Here is a 17,429-nt window from a genome sequence, read left to right on the forward strand (position 1 = left end):
TGTCTCACTTCAAAAGGGTATGTGTTGGTTTTCCTTTGTTTTCCTACAAAAGCCATCCATCTAGAGCCTACATCCGACTTAACGACTGAAAAGTTTCTTGCCGCTTTCGCTCGTTTCGTATCTAGAAGAGGGTGTCCTCGCCAAGTCCAGTCCGGCGCTTCCACCGTGCTTTCCCGAGACTTCCTGCAAGCCGTTAAGGAGTCTGTGACCGATGCGTATAGTCATCAGCAGCTCACCTCGCAATTCATTCCTCCTGGGGCACCCTATATGGGCGGCCTATGGGAAGCTGGTGTCAAGACCTTCAAGACCTTGTTTTACAAGTCCACCACTACACGGAAGCTGTCCACCCTCCTAGCGAGAATCGAAGTTTGTCTGAATTTCAGACCGCTGTCTCCCATGTCCGAGGATCCAACTGATCTCTAAGCGCACTTTCCTATTGGTGGACCTCTTCTTTCCATAGTGGAACCTGAAGTAAAGGGCAAATCCAAGTCCATTCTGAACCGGTGGCAGCACTTAATGTCTCTCCATCAACAATTCCGCACTCGATGGAAGGATGAGTACCTTAAGGAGCTCCACAAGCGCAACAAGTGGCAAGTCCCCACAGAAAATCTGCGTGTCGGTGATCTAGTCGTCATTAAGGATGACAATTTTCCCTCAAATGAGTGGCGACTCGGAAGTCACCGGGAGCCGATGGCAATCCGGCTCCAAGCAACAGCCCGCGGCATGATCCGCCAACTCGCCAAACGCTTGCCCCTCCACCACGCTCAGCATCCTCGACACCAGCTCCATCGCTCACGACACTTCTCCAACGTCATAGCGTCAACGTCTTCCCGACTGCTTTGGTGATCGTCGAGACCGGCGAGAAGACGTTCGACACCGCCGCACTCATCGATCCGTGCACCCCGACAAGCTCCATCGATGCATCCCTGGCCGCCGCGTTTCGTTTGCCGACAACAAACGTGGGCGATGAGAGCATCTGCACGGCGACGATTCGGTCGAAGGTCGACGAGGCCATCAAACTGGAGGTGGTCCTCACGATCGAGCCGAACGTGCGCATCCGCACCCCCATCCATGCGCTCAGTGAGAGCATAGTAAAGAAGTTGAGGGAGCTACCGCTCGCGGATGAGAGGTTCCATCGACCCGCCACCATTTCTTTAATCCTGGGCGCGGAAGTTTACCCGAAGGTGATACAGCCGGGCTTCCACATGATCAACGAGGGACTGCCAGTAGCCCAGAAGACGGTGTTTGGGTGGATCCTCACCGGCGCCTGTACGCAGGCTTAAGGCGTAGGCGACTGGCCGGGGTTCCATCTCTTTTTTCAACGCTAGTGATTGCGAGGGGGGCGGAATGTTCAGGCCCACAGTCCGGCGAATCTGGACCCCGGCTCCGCTATCCAACTGCACCGCTCTATCGCTCTCCCGCTTTCTCGCTCTCCCGCTTGTAACGAACTGATTTTGTATGTCTGCTCGCTACGGGATTCGTGCGGCTAGCTCAGAAGATTGTGTGTTCGTCCCACCAAAATTATATGACGTGATTGCCCGTAGATCAGTGAGAAAACAAAGTGTTCAAATGGTAACAGTGGGATTTATTCTCGTGGTATTGGTACAGCGGGTGTGTGGCTATGCTGGTTTCTGTGTCTCCTTGTTCTGGTTCCGCCGGCTGCTGGTGCTCCTCCTTCTGACTTCTCGACGCGTTGACTCGTCCTCCTCTGGATCCTGGGTCTCGGGACGCTCGTAGTGGCCGCCTCTGCTTGCTTGCCGACGCGTTGCCTCGGGGTCGCTTGTCGCGCCTTAGACCCGCAGAGAATTCGGCCTTGTGGGCTTAGGGAAGCGTCACCGTTCTCAGACTAGGGTGAACAAGCCTTGCTCTCCAGGCTGACGCCTTTCGAGGCAATACTGTCCCTTGCTCTGTCCCGGACGGTCCCGCTAGGTTCTTGCTCAGTTCGCGCTGACAGTCAAGGCTGCCGCCCGGAGGCTGTCTAGCGGTTCACTTCGCTTTACGCCTAGCGCAGACGAACGTTCCACCCGGCTTCACCCTAATGCGTGACGTCCGCGACGCTCCTGCGCTCCCCAATGAGCTCCGCGCGGCGATGGTAACGTGGCTGCCGGAAATGTCTGCTGGCGTCGCTGCCGATGTCCTCTGCGCTGTCTTCTGGCCAGTATCTCGTTGTTCTGGCGCTCGGGAAGCTGTGCGGTCGCTGCTCGGGAACTTCGCCGGTAATCGCAGGGCTCTCCAGGCTGACGCCTTTCGAAACCACAAATCGATCTACCGCTCGTCCGTCACGCCAGGTCCTGCTTGGTCGGGCAAGGTACGTTGGGTCGCAGACAACTTTCCTCCCCAAGCTGACGGCTCTTCGTCGTAGGACTCTTTTGCTTGTCTCTGACAGACCCGCCGGGCGACTCGCCAGGGTGTGGTCGTGACAAAGTTAGAAAAACAAACGCCTTGACTTAGCCGCGTGATGCCTTTCAGAACTCAGCCACCTGTGTCTCAATTCGGAGATTCCTGATGTCCTAATCCCGAACGTCTCGACGTGGCGATCTTGCTCCTTCTATGCTTCCCACGGCGCTGCTTCCGACGACTCGCTTGGTTGTAGCTCCCTCGTAGATTACTTGCTTGACTGATTGCTCACTTGGTACTTTGACTGATCTTGAAGGCTTGACTCCTCTTGATCGACTGATCCAGCTGCCAGCGCTCTGCGGCCTTATATAGGGCCTCCAAGCACCGTTATTTCCCTTTTGCGCACGGCCCGCTGGATCTCTCCACTCTGGGTCCAAAGTTCGTGCCTCCTGGATGACCCACTTGTCCTTTATGTACCGCTTCCCATAGATGTTCCGCCCACTGCTGCCGTTCCGCTGATTCCCGTGCCGCTTGTGGCACGCCTGTGTGCCGCTCCACTGCCGAGATGTGGCACTTCCTCTCCCGGTCCAAAGTTCACGGGAGAGTCCAAAGTCCAGTGGAGTTCCGTTATTCCCTTCTGCATACGGCACTCTTGCTCTGCCCGCGAAGTCTCCATTCTCTCTCGATCTCCATCCTTGGTCTCCAATCTCTCTCGCTCTCCTTCGTTGGTCTCCAAACTCTCTCGATCTCCACCCTTGGTCTCCAAACTCTCTCGTTCTCCTTCATTGGTCTCCAAACTCTCTCGTTCTCCCCGCCGCGCCGTTACTACGCGAATTCGCCGCGTATCTGGTAAGCGGCCGGCCACCTGCTGCTGCTTCTATTTGTGGGGAGTTATTCAACTCCTCACATTCCCCCCTTACTTCGGGAAACATTTAAGACTGGTTCCTACTCTCCGGCGTTTCCTTGCTTATCCTAGCCTTTGAGTCCTTGTGATTCCCGCGGCGCTCCCTCGTTGCTCCCTCGATGCTCCCTCGACGCTCTTAACACCCTTGAGTTCCTACAGCGGGGGTCATCCTCCTCGTAGCAACTTTAAATCTCCCGCGCCGATATTTCCTGTGTTCCTACTGGGACATCGATACTCCTGGGCTATCGATCCCCAGCTCGCTGCTCATTGCTGCGTCTCACTCCATTCCGTGTCTCCTCCGCCTGGTCACACCATTCGTGCGTGATCGATATTTATTCGCATATCGATACCGACGGTGCGGCGTTGCCACCTGCTCGTTTGCGATATCTCCACCTTGGCCGATATTTCCATTGTCGTGTGCACATCGATCGCACTATCGTCCAGTGCCAATCGATCGCCTATCGAGGCGCCCCCTTCCCTGGCTCGTGGTGATTTTGCAATTTTTCATGGGTAAGTTCCTTTTACATTTCCTCTACTCCTTCTCATCTTATCCTTCTCTCTCCTTTCGTCCTCTCTCGCCCTTCACTCGTCCTCTATCGGCTGCATCGGACTCCATTTTGGCAGCTCTCGAGAGCGGGTGCGGAGAGGACTTCGCATTCACTTTGCAACCGGGACAGCAGGTAAGTAATTGGCGTTCATTTCTTCTTCCTGGACTAAGACCATTCGACTTACAGGTTGCTGGAGTGGCCCATGCATGCCCCGTTCTTCTTCCAGCCACCCCAATCAAACTCTGGGCCCCGTACCCCTTCTCTTGTTGTTTTGGAAAACCCTTGTGTTGTTTTGTGATTTTTTTCATTTATTGTGCGAAAACCCGGATGCCCGCGACTCCGAGCCTCACCCGGTATCTCCTCCCGCCATCGCAGACCAGGACGCACCGCCTGCCGCCCTTCCGCCGTGCCGTCGCGACCGCGGGTGCTTCCTCAATGCCCGCCGGCCACTCGCTCCTGGCGACCTCGCGCCAACCGCCTTCCTCCGGCGCCGATACCTGCCGCATGAACTGCGGCCGCGGGCGCGTTGATCCGGGCGTCGAATTTTGTCGTTGTAGTGGAGGCCTTTGGGTGGCCGGTGGCTCGTGCCACACCCATGGTCCTTTCTCCGGTGACTCCGCCTCCCCCGTCGTTGCCGTCGTCGCCAGTGTTGGCGGGCCCGTGCTTGGTGTCGGCGGGACCCATGCATCCTGTCGGCTCCTCGTCCGGGGGTCTCGAGGGTTCACCTTCGGTGCCCCTTCCTCCCATATCCTGGGCACCTCCGTCGTCGGTCCTGTCGCGGGCCCCTCGGGCCACGTCCACGTCACCGTCTGCTGCCGCCACCGCATACCCTCGGCCTCGAACGCCCGTGTGCTGTGGCTCACGTGCGCGGCCGGCACCTCCGTCCGCACCACCGACGGCTCGTCCGCCCTTGCCTGGTGGACGTCCTCCTCCTCCGGTTGCGGCATCGGCTGCGCGGTCGACTCCTCGCTCGGCGTCTGCTCCTCAGGTCGTCGTGGCTCCGCGTATCGCGGCGTGGGTGGCCGGGCCGGCCTCCACGGCGGCGTGGCCAACGGTGCTCCATCGTCGCCGTCCGTGAGCCACTCCCCCTCGTAGCGGGGAGTGGGTGGCACCTCGGGTAACCACCGCGGAGGGGATGGCGCGCGTGGTTCGTCCTCGTCCTCGTCCCTCGGGCTGCGTTCCTCGGCCGCGTATCTGGGGGTGAGTGGCACCTCCCACGCGTCCTCCACCTGTGCCTCCCACAGCCGCCGCTCTTCTTCTTCCGCCTCTCGCAAGCGGGCATGCCACCGCGCCGCCGCCGCCTCGTGGTCCTGCCGCAGCCGCGCCTGCCTTCTCGCCTCCTCCTCCGTCGACCGTTGCTGCTCCTCGTCCGACGGCTCCCGGTCTCGGAACCGCTTCCGAGACTCCTCGGTGGCCCGACAGACCGCCTCCGAGTGGCTCCTCGGGAGTTCCTCTCCTCCGACGTCCGTCGTCCCGCGCGGTATGCGACCGCCCGCCGCCGCCTTCCGGAGTCGCCACTCTCTCTCCTCGACGGCGGGATCGCCGATCACCTCCACGTCGCTGTCGTCGCTCACCGTGGGTTCCGGTGCGGAGTCCTCGCCTCGAGTCCGCTCCAGGGCCCGCCGCGGAGCTCGGGTAGGCCGGGTCTCCGACCATCCTTGCCCCGGGCGAGGTTCCTGGAGGGCCGCCATCCTCCTGCGTGTTTCGGCTCTGGTGACGCGTGTGCTCATGATGATGTTCTGAATTTTAGTGCTCGACCGTCGCCAGGCTCCCCATACATGAAACCTCGGTTGCGCGCCTTCCTTTTGCCCGATACCGTTATGTCCTTTCTTTGGGCGCTCGCTCTCTTACGGTACAGCTCTCTTTGCTGTACCGTCTTCCCCCTTTCTTCGTAAACCACATGTTGTATTCCCTCAGATCACCGTGGCCCTCTGGATGCTGCGGTGCGTTGTACCTCCCGGTTCCGTAATTGACTTGATCACCTTTGGTGAGTATTCTTGGAAGTTGTCCTTGGGCCTACACCTTGCTTCGGGGCGTTCCTGGTTGGTATCCTTGGTGTCCTTGGGTTATTATTGGGGTATCCTTGAGGTGTCTTTCGAGTCCTATTGGGGTATCCTTAGGTATCCTTGGGGATCGTTGGGCTATCCCTAGTGTATCCTTTGGGTGTCCTTTGGGTACACTTAGAGGTATTGTTGGGGCGTCCTTCGGGTATAGTTTGGGAACACTTAGGGTATCCTTCGGGTATAGTTTGGGCACACTTAGGGTATCCTTCGGGTGTCCTTTGGGTATCCTTTAGAGGTGTTGTTGGGGTGTTCTTTGGGTATATTTCGGTCACACTTAGGGTATCCTTCGGGGTCCTTTGGGTACGTGATGTGCTTTCGCTACTGTTTTGTCGACCTTGTCCGTTTCCTTCCCGCTTGGCCTAAACCCGGACGACTCTGGCAACTGCCCGACGCTGAATCCTGATGCCTTGCGGTTGGATCCCTACATGTTACCCGTGTCTTTGTGTCGTCCTCGTAAGTGTCCCTTCTGCCTGGCGTAAACGCGGATGACTCTGGCCACTGCCCGACGCTGAATCCTGATGCCTTGCGGTTGGATCCCCATCCATCCTTATCCACGTCCTTGTGACCTATCCTTGTAATTATCCTTTCTGCGTGGCGTGTGGATGACTCTTGCTTAGGCCTGACGCTGAATCCTGATGCCTTGTGGTTGGATCCCCATCCATCCTTATCCACGTCCTTGTGACCTATCCTTGTAATTGTCCTTTCTGCGTGGCGTGTGGATGACTCTCGCTTAGGCCTGACGCTGAATCCTGATGCCTCGCGGTTGGATCCCCATTCATCCTTATCCATGTCCTTGTGACCTATCCTTGTAATTGTCCTTTCTGCGTGGCGTGTGGATGACTCTCGCTTAGGCCTGACGCTGAATCCTGATGCCTTGTAGACTGGATCAACGTGAAATCCTTATCCATGTCCTTGCGACCTATCCTTATGGTTGATCTTTCTGCGTGGCTTGTGGATGACTCTCGCTTAGGCCTGACGCATAATCCTGTAGCCTCGCAGTCTGGATCGACGTGAAATCCTTATCCATGTCCTTGCGACCTATCCTTATGGTTGATCTTTCTGCGTGGCTTGTGGATGACTCTCGCTTAGGCCTGACGCATAATCCTGTAGCCTCGCAGTCTGGATCAACGTGAAATCCTTCTCCATGTCCTTGTGCTACGCTGACTGTCCTTTCCGTGTGGCGTATTGGTGACTCTCGCTTCGGCCTGACGCCTAATCCTGTCGCCTCGTACCTGACGTTTCTGCTGTCTGCTCGTTTTGTTGTTGCTTGAGCTCGCCAACGTGAACTGTCCTTTCTTTTTTTTGACTGTGTGTGGCGAATTTTGCAGATCACTGGAGAGACGAAATCTACCACCTGGTAAGGGCCATCGTACCTCGGGGCTAGTTTTGCGGCGAATCCTTCGGCCGCTTTGGACAGGTGATGTTCCTTGGCCCACACTATGTCGCCCACCGCTGGTGACCATTGCCTCCTTCTCAGATTGTAGTGTCTGGCTTGGTCCTGGGACGCCTTTTCCATATTTCGCCGCACGATCTCGAATACCTCTTTTAGTTTGTTGGCATTTTCCTCAGGGGTCTCCGTAGCTCATCCAGTGCCTAGGGTTTCCTTATCATATAGGCTGCTGGGTAGATGTGGTTCCCTTCCCTGGGTAAGAAACGCCGGTGTATGGCCAGTGGATTCCGATGTGCTCGTGTTCACTGCTAGCATAATCTCCGGCCACTTCTCGTCCCAGTTTCTCTGGTCCTGCCCTGCGAACTGGGCAATCATGGTCTTGACCGTTCTGTTTGCTCGTTCGGTTGGATTCTCTTGTGGTGTGTATGGCGCGGTGAATTGTTGACTGATACCCATCTCAGCCAGGAAATTTTTAAATATGCGGCTTGCAAACTGTACTCCATTGTCCGTTATGACCACCTTCGGGACCCCGTACCTTGCGATTATGCGCTCCCTAAATGCCTTTTTGAGCGACTCTGCCGTCGCACTGCGTAGGGGCACCAGTTCCGTCCATTTCGAAAACCTGTCTATCATGACCAGCAGCATTTGATTCCCGTGCTTAGATCTTGGTAGGGGTCCAACGAAGTCTGCACATACCGTGGCCCATGGTTCCTCCGGCACTTGGGTCAACATCTTCCCAGCCGCCTGCATCTGATTGGGCTTAAACCGCATGCAAATCTCGCATTTTCGTACGTGGGCTCGGGCGTCTCTATGCATGCCTGGCCAGTAGTATCGGGCTGCCAACCGTGCAATTGTCCTTCGGCTTCCTACGTGTCCCGCGGACGGTGCGTCGTGGTTTTCCCTCAACACTGTTTCTCGTAGTGACTTCGGGACGCACATCTTCCATGACGCGACGTCTTCACTGCCTGCTCGGTGAGGTATGTTTCTGTACAGTGTCTCACCATCCATAACATAGTCCGGGTACTTCTGCGGTTGGGTCCTTATCTTTTCGCCCATGTCCTTGATCCAGCTGCACTCTCCTGAGGTTATTGTTGCCGATGCCTCTTTTACTCCTCGTAGCGTCTCTGGTAGTGGTTGTCTTGATAATGCGTCGGCCACCACGTTTAGCTGGCCCTTTCTGTACGCTATCTCAAAGTCGTACTGTTGTAGCTCCAGGGCCCATCTGGCGATCCTTCCTGAAGGGCTTTCGATGCTGTTGAGCCACTTCAGGGCCATGTGGTCGGTTACTACCTTAAAGTGGTAACCTTCCAGTTATGGCCTGAGCTTCCGGATCGCCCAGACGATCGCCAAGCACTCCTTCTCCGTTGTCGAGTAGTTCTTCTCCGCGCCGTTCAGTGTTCGGCTCGAGTAGGAGATTACTCTTTCGCCCTTTTCGGTGTCCTGGGTCAGTATCGCTCCGATGCCGTAGTCGCTGGCGTCTGTTTGCAGGATGAAAGTTCTACTGAAGTCCGGGCATGCTAGCACTGGATCTGCCACGAGTCTTGCCTTAACCTCCTCAAACGCCATCTGGTGCTCTGGTGTCCACTCCCACTTACTGCCTTTGCGCAGCAGGTCGTTCAGGGGTTTGACGATTCTGGAAAAATCTGGTACAAACCGGCGGTATCACGACGCTACTCCTAGGTATTGCCGGAGCTCTTTGACAGTCGATGGCGGTTCTAGTTCGGCGATGGCGGCTACTTTTTCTGGATCTGTTCCTATTCCCTCGCTAGTCACTCGGTGACCCAGGTACAACAGCTCCTTTTTGAAGAATTGGCATTTTTCTGGATTCAGCCTCAGATTTGCCTCCTTCAGACGCCGGAGCACTTCCTTCAGGTTTCTTTTGTGTTCTTCCAGCGTGCGACCGATCACTATTATGTCATCCTGGTAAGCGAATGCGTGAGGTGACATCTCGGGGCCAATTACTTGGTCCAAGACTCGCTGAAACGTTGCCGACGCCGAGTGAAGTCCGAACGGCATTACCCTCCACTGAAACAGACCTTTGCCTGGTACCGTAAATGCTGTATATTGCCTGCTACTTTCTTCTAGTGGGATCTGCCAGTATCCATCCTTCAGGTCCAAACTGCTGATGTACCGCGCTTCTCTTAGTTGATCTAGGATGTAGTTTATGCGGGGCATTGGGTAGGCATTCTTCACTGATTTCGCGTTGATCTGCCTGAAGTCGACACACAGTCTCCACTTGCCTGTCTTCTTTTTCACCATCACGATGGGGGAACTGTATGGGCTCTTTGAATGCTCTATGAACCCCATTTGGAGAAGCTCGTCCACCTTTGCGTTGATTTCCCCTTGAATTTTTGGGTTCTTTGGGTAGTATCTCTGCTTGATTGGCTTGTCGTCCTTCATTGTGATCTGGTGTTCTGCCATATTCGATGTTCCCGACATTGTGCTGAAGTCTGCCAGCTCTGTTTCCAGGAACGCTGTAGTATCGTCCAACTCGTTTACTTGTTGAACGACTGCTACTGATAGCTTTTCCTCGAGCCATCCATTGTGTCGGTTCCTGGCTGGTATTATTATTTCGTGTCCAGCACACCTTATCTCGGTTCCGACTTGTTTCAGGAAGTTCCATCCCAACACTAATGGATCCACTACCCCGGGTAAAATCAACAGGCTCATGGTCACTTGTTTGTTGCCGAATTTGACCTCCACCTCGAGCTGCGCATTAATTCCGCCGCACCTTCCATCTGCCAACCTAACTTGCCGTCTCGTCCTTGTAATCTTTCCTAGAGCAGCAATATTGTCCGCCAATTCTTCGCTCACGAAGCTTGCCGTTGCTCCGGTGTCGATTGTGGCTTTGTAGCTTTTCCCACCAATCATCACAGCTGCGGACAACTGCTGCTCCTCCTCGATTAGCTCGCCCGTTAGTTTGGAGAGGTGGCATTGTGCGATCCCCGCTCGCCTCTCTGCGGCTGAGATCGCTGGCCATTTCCCGATCGTTGGCAGCAATCGACGCTCCTAACACCCACCTTGCCGCATATCCAGCAAAACAGCAGCCGCTGGTTACGACATCCTCTAGCCCAGTGTCCGTTCCCACCGCATTTCCGACAGGCCTCCTGCGGGTCTGTGATATGGGTGGCATCTTGTGGCCTCTGTGTGTTGCTTGGTGGCCTCCACAAGGTATTGTTTGGCTGTCTCTGTTGCTGTGGGGCTGGTGCCCAATGGCCTCCGCGTGGTGCGTCTGTTGCCTGCTGTCGTCTGGCTTGGTGTGGTGGTGACCATTGGTCGTTTCCTCGTGTGTCCTGGTTATCTTCCTCCTCGCATCTCCTGCATGTCACCTGTGTTGGTGACGCCGACTTTGTCTTTGAGAACTTGTTCTCCTGTGCGAAGACTTCCCGTTCCTTTTCCAGTTCTTCGTACTCATCGGCTAGGATCATTAGCGTGTCCAGGTCCGACACTTTGTATGCCCTTAGGAAGATCCTTAGACTAGGGGTGCAGTTTTCCTTGATGGTCCTTAGGGTCTCTTTAGCGGAGTAATTAAGTGGCCTCACCATCGTCTGCATGTCGATCATGTAGTCCTTGAACGACTCGCTGAAGCCTTGCTTCCTTTGCCGGACCTGGTCCGCCAGCCTGGTGAAGAAATCTCTTGGCAGGAAATATGTGTGGAAACTTTCAATGAATTCTGCCCAAGTTCTCCACTGCTTATTGTTGGCGATGAACCATTTCAAAGCCCTTCCTTTTAGCAACTCCGGCATCGCTCGAGGGATCATATCGAGCTCCAAACCGTACGTGTTGGCGGACCATTCTACCTGCTCCAGGAACTCGAATGGTTTTTCCGCCCCGTCGAACCTGAACGACCATTCGCGGACCTGCTTAGCGACCTTTGCATAGTCCGACTGGCTTGGTCTCGGGATCAGCGCTGCTGCTTTCTTTTCTTGGCTTGACTCTCTCCTGTGGGCCTCTTTCTGTATGTTGTCAACGCTCAGGCTTGCCACCAGGTTGTCCCCTTCAGCGTTCGTTAACGTAATGCTTGGGCCGGCTCTGTCGTAGTATGTCGCCTCTAGCTCGGCCCAGATGTCGACGAGTTGTGGATCGTTCTCTGTTTCGGAGTAGTATTCCGATAGTGCCTTCCTCATGTCGTCTAGCCTGCCCTCCAGGGCGACGTTGTGCCTCTGTGCGACATGGGCGAAGTCTTCCTTCTTGAGGCGGTAAATCCACTTCTTTCCCATTTTTACTGTGCTGTTCTCACTGTTGGGACAATCACGTTGGGCGCCAGATGTAACGAACTGATTTTGTATGTCTGCTCGCTACGGGATTCGTGCGGCTAGCTCAGAAGATTGTGTGTTCGTCCCACCAAATTTATATGACGTGATTGCCCGTAGATCAGTGAGAAAACAAAGTGTTCAAATGGTAACAGTGGGATTTATTCTCGTGGTATTGGTACAGCGGGTGTGTGGCTATGCTGGTTTCTGTGTCTCCTTGTTCTGGTTCCGCCGGCTGCTGGTGCTCCTCCTTCTGACTTCTCGACGCGTTGACTCGTCCTCCTCTGGATCCTGGGTCTCGGGACGCTCGTAGTGGCCGCCTCTGCTTGCTTGCCGACGCGTTGCCTCGGGGTCGCTTGTCGCGCCTTAGACCCGCAGAGAATTCGGCCTTGTGGGCTTAGGGAAGCGTCACCGTTCTCAGACTAGGGTGAACAAGCCTTGCTCTCCAGGCTGACGCCTTTCGAGGCAAAACTGTCCCTTGCTCTGTCCCGGACGGTCCCGCTAGGTTCTTGCTCAGTTCGCGCTGACAGTCAAGGCTGCCGCCCGGAGGCTGTCTAGCGGTTCACTTCGCTTTACGCCTAGCGCAGACGAACGTTCCACCCGGCTTCACCCTAATGCGTGACGTCCGCGACGCTCCTGCGCTCCCCAATGAGCTCCGCGCGGCGATGGTAACGTGGCTGCCGGAAATGTCTGCTGGCGTCGCTGCCGATGTCCTCTGCGCTGTCTTCTGGCCAGTATCTCGTTGTTCTGGCGCTCGGGAAGCTGTGCGGTCGCTGCTCGGGAACTTCGCCGGTAATCGCAGGGCTCTCCAGGCTGACGCCTTTCGAAACCACAAATCGATCTACCGCTCGTCCGTCACGCCAGGTCCTGCTTGGTCGGGCAAGGTACGTTGGGTCGCAGACAACTTTCCTCCCCAAGCTGACGGCTCTTCGTCGTAGGACTCTTTTGCTTGTCTCTGACAGACCCGCCGGGCGACTCGCCAGGGTGTGGTCGTGACAAAGTTAGAAAAACAAACGCCTTGACTTAGCCGCGTGATGCCTTTCAGAACTCAGCCACCTGTGTCTCAATTCGGAGATTCCTGATGTCCTAATCCCGAACGTCTCGACGTGGCGATCTTGCTCCTTCTATGCTTCCCACGGCGCTGCTTCCGACGACTCGCTTGGTTGTAGCTCCCTCGTAGATTACTTGCTTGACTGATTGCTCACTTGGTACTTTGACTGATCTTGAAGGCTTGACTCCTCTTGATCGACTGATCCAGCTGCCAGCGCTCTGCGGCCTTATATAGGGCCTCCAAGCACCGTTATTTCCCTTTTGCGCACGGCCCGCTGGATCTCTCCACTCTGGGTCCAAAGTTCGTGCCTCCTGGATGACCCACTTGTCCTTTATGTACCGCTTCCCATAGATGTTCCGCCCACTGCTGCCGTTCCGCTGATTCCCGTGCCGCTTGTGGCACGCCTGTGTGCCGCTCCACTGCCGAGATGTGGCACTTCCTCTCCCGGTCCAAAGTTCACGGGAGAGTCCAAAGTCCAGTGGAGTTCCGTTATTCCCTTCTGCATACGGCACTCTTGCTCTGCCCGCGAAGTCTCCATTCTCTCTCGATCTCCATCCTTGGTCTCCAATCTCTCTCGCTCTCCTTCATTGGTCTCCAAACTCTCTCGCTCTCCTTCGTTGGTCTCCAAACTCTCTCGATCTCCACCCTTGGTCTCCAAACTCTCTCGTTCTCCTCGCCGCGCCGTTACTACGCGAATTCGCCGCGTATCTGGTAAGCGGCCGGCCACCTGCTGCTGCTTCTATTTGTGGGGAGTTATTCAACTCCTCACACGCTCTTTCGCTCTCCCGCTCTGTTCCCAGCTCCCCTCCGTAAAGTCTCCGCTGCGCTTTGGAGCGCGGAACTGAGCTTAGACTTAAGCAGTTCGATTTTGGAAGTCAACTGAATAAACCGCGGTCGCAAAGTGAATCATTTTGCGTAATTACTTTTCGGTCAAGGAGCACTTTGCGTAGCGAGTGGTTTTCTCCCCTACAGCTTAGACGCTTTCCGCCGCACCAGTAGCAAACCGCCGAAGCCCAGCGAAGCAGCCCACCGACGCCGCCAGTTCACGCCGTCGCCTCCCACGCCATTCTACCTAATTTCTTAATTTTTTAGTTGTAATTTTTTAGGGTTGTAGTCATACCGGCAAATCGTGTTTTATCACTCTTACATCCGTTTATTTCGTACTTCATTTCATCCAAAAAGTAAGCCATACAATTATTTTTAAAAGAAGTGGTAACATTATCAGTTGTAGGTGCATTCGGTGAATCTTTTCTAAATTGAAAACAAAGGTAACTTTCGTGAGGAAGTCTTGATTTTGGATAGTAATTCGAATTTCATCGTTTAGCTTAAGTGTTTTATTATACGATGAATAAGTAGGAAACTCTTTCTTCGAAATACTCTCATCTAAGTAAACCTTTTCTCGAACATTTATATTATACTCGAAGCTTCAATCCTAACGACTTTAAAAATAGTTTATTTTTCAAAGTAAGTGAGCTTCTTTGTACTGTTGATTCTCTTTCTATAGCTTTACAATTAGTAATGCTTGGCTGAGGACTTAAGCAACGTATTTTATTATAAACAATCATTCTATTAACCTAATGTGCATGCGAATCGAAACGTTTTCACCACGTAAATTCACCAAATCACCGTTTTGATCAACTATGCGTATAGATAGTGTGCTCATTTCGTCACAGTTGATTGGTAACTAAATTAGGTTATGTGAAAGTTATTTCACTGAATGCATGTTGTCTATCTAAGTCAACAATCTCGTCTTACACTTCTATATATGCTCACACAATTTATAAGGACACTTTTTATAGGTTTTCATCTTCATCTATTAGCGCAATAAAAGGGACACATGCACAAGCCAGAAGGCGCACGCTCATTGACAAGATTATGGGCCTCACGCCCATAATAAGGGTTGAAATAGCCGACATATCTCAGTCAGGGAAATAGTTTTCATTCTCCGTTCTTGTAATTTTTACTCGAAATACAAGGTCAGAAGTTCTTTTTTGTAGCATAATAATGCATTTATTCATTTATTTCGGTATTGCGAACATGTTTTATTATATATTAAAATTAATTTAATTCTGACTTCGTTCGGGCGATTTGCATAGAAGAGGCAGGCGCATGTTTCCGACGTCAATTCAGGATTACAAAATGTAAAGTGTTCACCATATTTTGAGATCATGTCCACCTAGATTCATGAACATAGTTTTTGTATTTTGAAGGTATGGAAAATGTTGACCAATTATCTGTCCCTAAAATTGTTCAATAAATTGGTCAATTTCCTCATGAAATTTCATATTGTAAATTTTGTTTTCTTGTAGGTCCTTACACATCTGCTCTCAACTTTAAAGTGATGTATAACAATAAAGAAAGTTAGCTTCGGCAAGCCGAAGCTTATATACCCTTGCAGCTATAATTATTAAATTTAAAAACACAAAAAATGATATTCCCAATAGTACAAGATAATATGTCAAAAAAGACCGAAGCTATAATTTGTTTCATTTTATTTTCCTACCAATTTTCCGATCATTCCTATGGCAGCTATATGATATAGTCGTCCGATTTTGATAAAATTAAATTCGAAATTCAGAACTAATTAAAAAATGTTATTTCCAAGCGTAGGAGGATATATGTTAAAAAACACCGAAGCTATAATTTGTTTCATATTATTTTCCTACCAATTTTCCGATCGTTCCTATGTCAGCTATATGATATAGTCGTCCGATTTTGATAAAATTAAATTCGAAATTCAGAACTAATTAAAAAATGTTATTTCCAAGCGTTGGAGGTTATATGTTCAAATACACCGAAGCTATAATTTGTTTCATATTATTTTTCCACCAATTTTCCGACCGTTCCTATGGCAGCTATATGATAAAAACTAATTAAAAAATGTTATTTCCAAGCCTAGGAGGTTATATGTCAAAAAACACAAGAGATATAATTTTTTTAATTTTTTTGTCCGGTTATTCCTAAGGGAGCTATAAGATATAGTTGTCCGATCCGGCTGGTTCCGACTTATATACTACCTGCAAAAGATATAAGACTTTTGGGAAAGTTTCAGCCCGATAGCTTTAAAACTGAGAGACTAGTTTGCGTAGAAACAGACGGACAGACGGACAGACGGACATGGCTAGATCGACTCGTCTAGTCATGCTGATCAAGAATATTTATACTTTATGCGGTCGGAAACGTCTCCTTCACTGCGTTGCAATTTTCTGACTGAAATCAATATACCCTCTGCAAGGGTATACAAATTATTTTTTTGTTTTGAAGCTACTTTTAAAAAATGTCAAAATGTTAATAACACAAACCCCACCATTAAGGTGTGTTTCACAATAGGGAAACCGGTTTCCTTTAAGGCTGTTTAATGACGGACAGCCCATTTCCTCGATATTAATGAGCTGACGACTCCCAAAAAACGTCTGTAAAAAACCTTTCTTTTCCACACCTTTACAAATAATACTTAGATACTTTCGAGTTTGTAGAAAACTGTTTTCTCTATCGTTCCAAAAAATTTTGTGATGGGTATTGGCTAATTAAATTGCAGTCTTATGAGACTTTGTACTTAGCAAAGTAAAATCATGTGGTGGTTCTATTAAAAAACTATTTTCAAGTTTGGTTCTTTTTCGAATACAATTTCAATTTCCTTTAGAGCAAAATTATTATTATTATCAAAGAAACCTTGAACATCAATCAAAACAGTATCTTTCAACATTTTTCTAATGATAAACAACTCGTTGTACTAGTCCGTTTAATGGGCTATATTCAACTAAACGGTCATGTATGAGGAGACAGTAAGCAAGGTTATATTCGTCATTTTCAGCTTAAAAGTTTGTTCATTTCTGATTTGTTTAAACACATCACCAAGATTCTTAGTAACCATCAACACTAGTTCGTGTTTACAACTTAGCAAAACTTTTTTATAATCCTCAGCAAATCCCAACAAATTTTTTAATGGTACAGAAAAGTTAAAGTGGGGTCCCGTAGAAATTTCGTTTTCACTGCTCCATCCGGAGTGTAATAGATTTTGACTTTGAAAATTATCCAGAGATATATAATTTTTTAGGGTTGTAGTCATGCCGACAAATCGTGTTTTATCAATCTCACATCTATTTATTTCGTACTTAATTTCATCCAAAAAGTAAGCCATACAATTTTAAAAAAAAAAGTGGTAACATTATCAGTTGTAGGTCCATTCGGTGAATCTTTTCTAATAATTCCTTGAAAGTTAAGGTAACTTTTGTGAGCAAGCACGTACAAGTCTTGATTTTGGATAGTAACTCAAATTTCATCGTTTGGTTTGATTATAAGTATGAAACTCTTTCTTCGAAATACTCTCATCTGAGTAAACCTTTTCTCGAACATTTAAAATTTTGTTCATTGTTTTCCTTTCCACCTTTTATATTATACTCGAAGCTTCAATCCTAACGACTTTAAAATTAGTTTATTTTTCAAAGAAAGTGAGCTTCTTTTTACTGTTGATGCTCTTTCTATAGCTTTACAATTAGTAATGCTTGGCTGAGGACTTTAGCTACGTCTTTTATTAAAATTAATCATTCTATTACCCGAATGTGCATGCGAATCAAAACGTTTTCACCACGTAAATTCACCAAATCACCGTTTTGATCAACTATGCGTATAGATTGTGTGCTCATTTCGTCACAGTTGATTGGTAACTAAATTAGGTTATGTGGTGTCAGTGTCATTTTATACCCAGGCGGAACATTAATGCCTAACTCATGTAACGTATGATTCGGTGTGTTATCTACATATGAACCGCTGATTATATTACATTCCAAACGAATTGTATTAATTTATACTATGTTCACGGTCTGATCTGATCGATAGACTTTTGTAGGATGTGGTTCTAGTACTTTTTGATGGAAACCAAA

General features: G+C 50.7%; 2 protein-coding genes across 2 annotated transcripts in view; one reads left to right on the forward strand and one right to left on the reverse strand.

The window, feature by feature from the left end:
• Ir41a (Ionotropic receptor 41a) overlaps nucleotides 1–17,429 on the forward strand; it is a 170,689-nt gene that overhangs the window by 23,135 nt on the left and 130,125 nt on the right. The gene's annotated exons all lie outside the window — the stretch shown is intronic.
• On the reverse strand, nucleotides 4,098–5,480 carry LOC139354710 (fibrous sheath CABYR-binding protein-like). The gene has a single exon (XM_070998948.1). It carries the CDS (start codon nucleotides 5,478–5,480, stop codon nucleotides 4,098–4,100), a length of 1,383 nt encoding a protein of 460 aa, XP_070855049.1.

This window comes from Drosophila suzukii, unplaced genomic scaffold (assembly GCF_043229965.1).
Source record: "Drosophila suzukii unplaced genomic scaffold, CBGP_Dsuzu_IsoJpt1.0 scf_14, whole genome shotgun sequence".
NCBI classification, from domain to species: domain Eukaryota; kingdom Metazoa; phylum Arthropoda; class Insecta; order Diptera; family Drosophilidae; genus Drosophila; species Drosophila suzukii.

What these genes read in the sequence shown, in the direction of transcription:
- LOC139354710 (XM_070998948.1), bottom strand. Translation starts at nt 5,480, where the DNA reads ATGGCGGCCCTCCAGGAACCTCGCCCGGGGCAAGGATGGTCGGAGACC.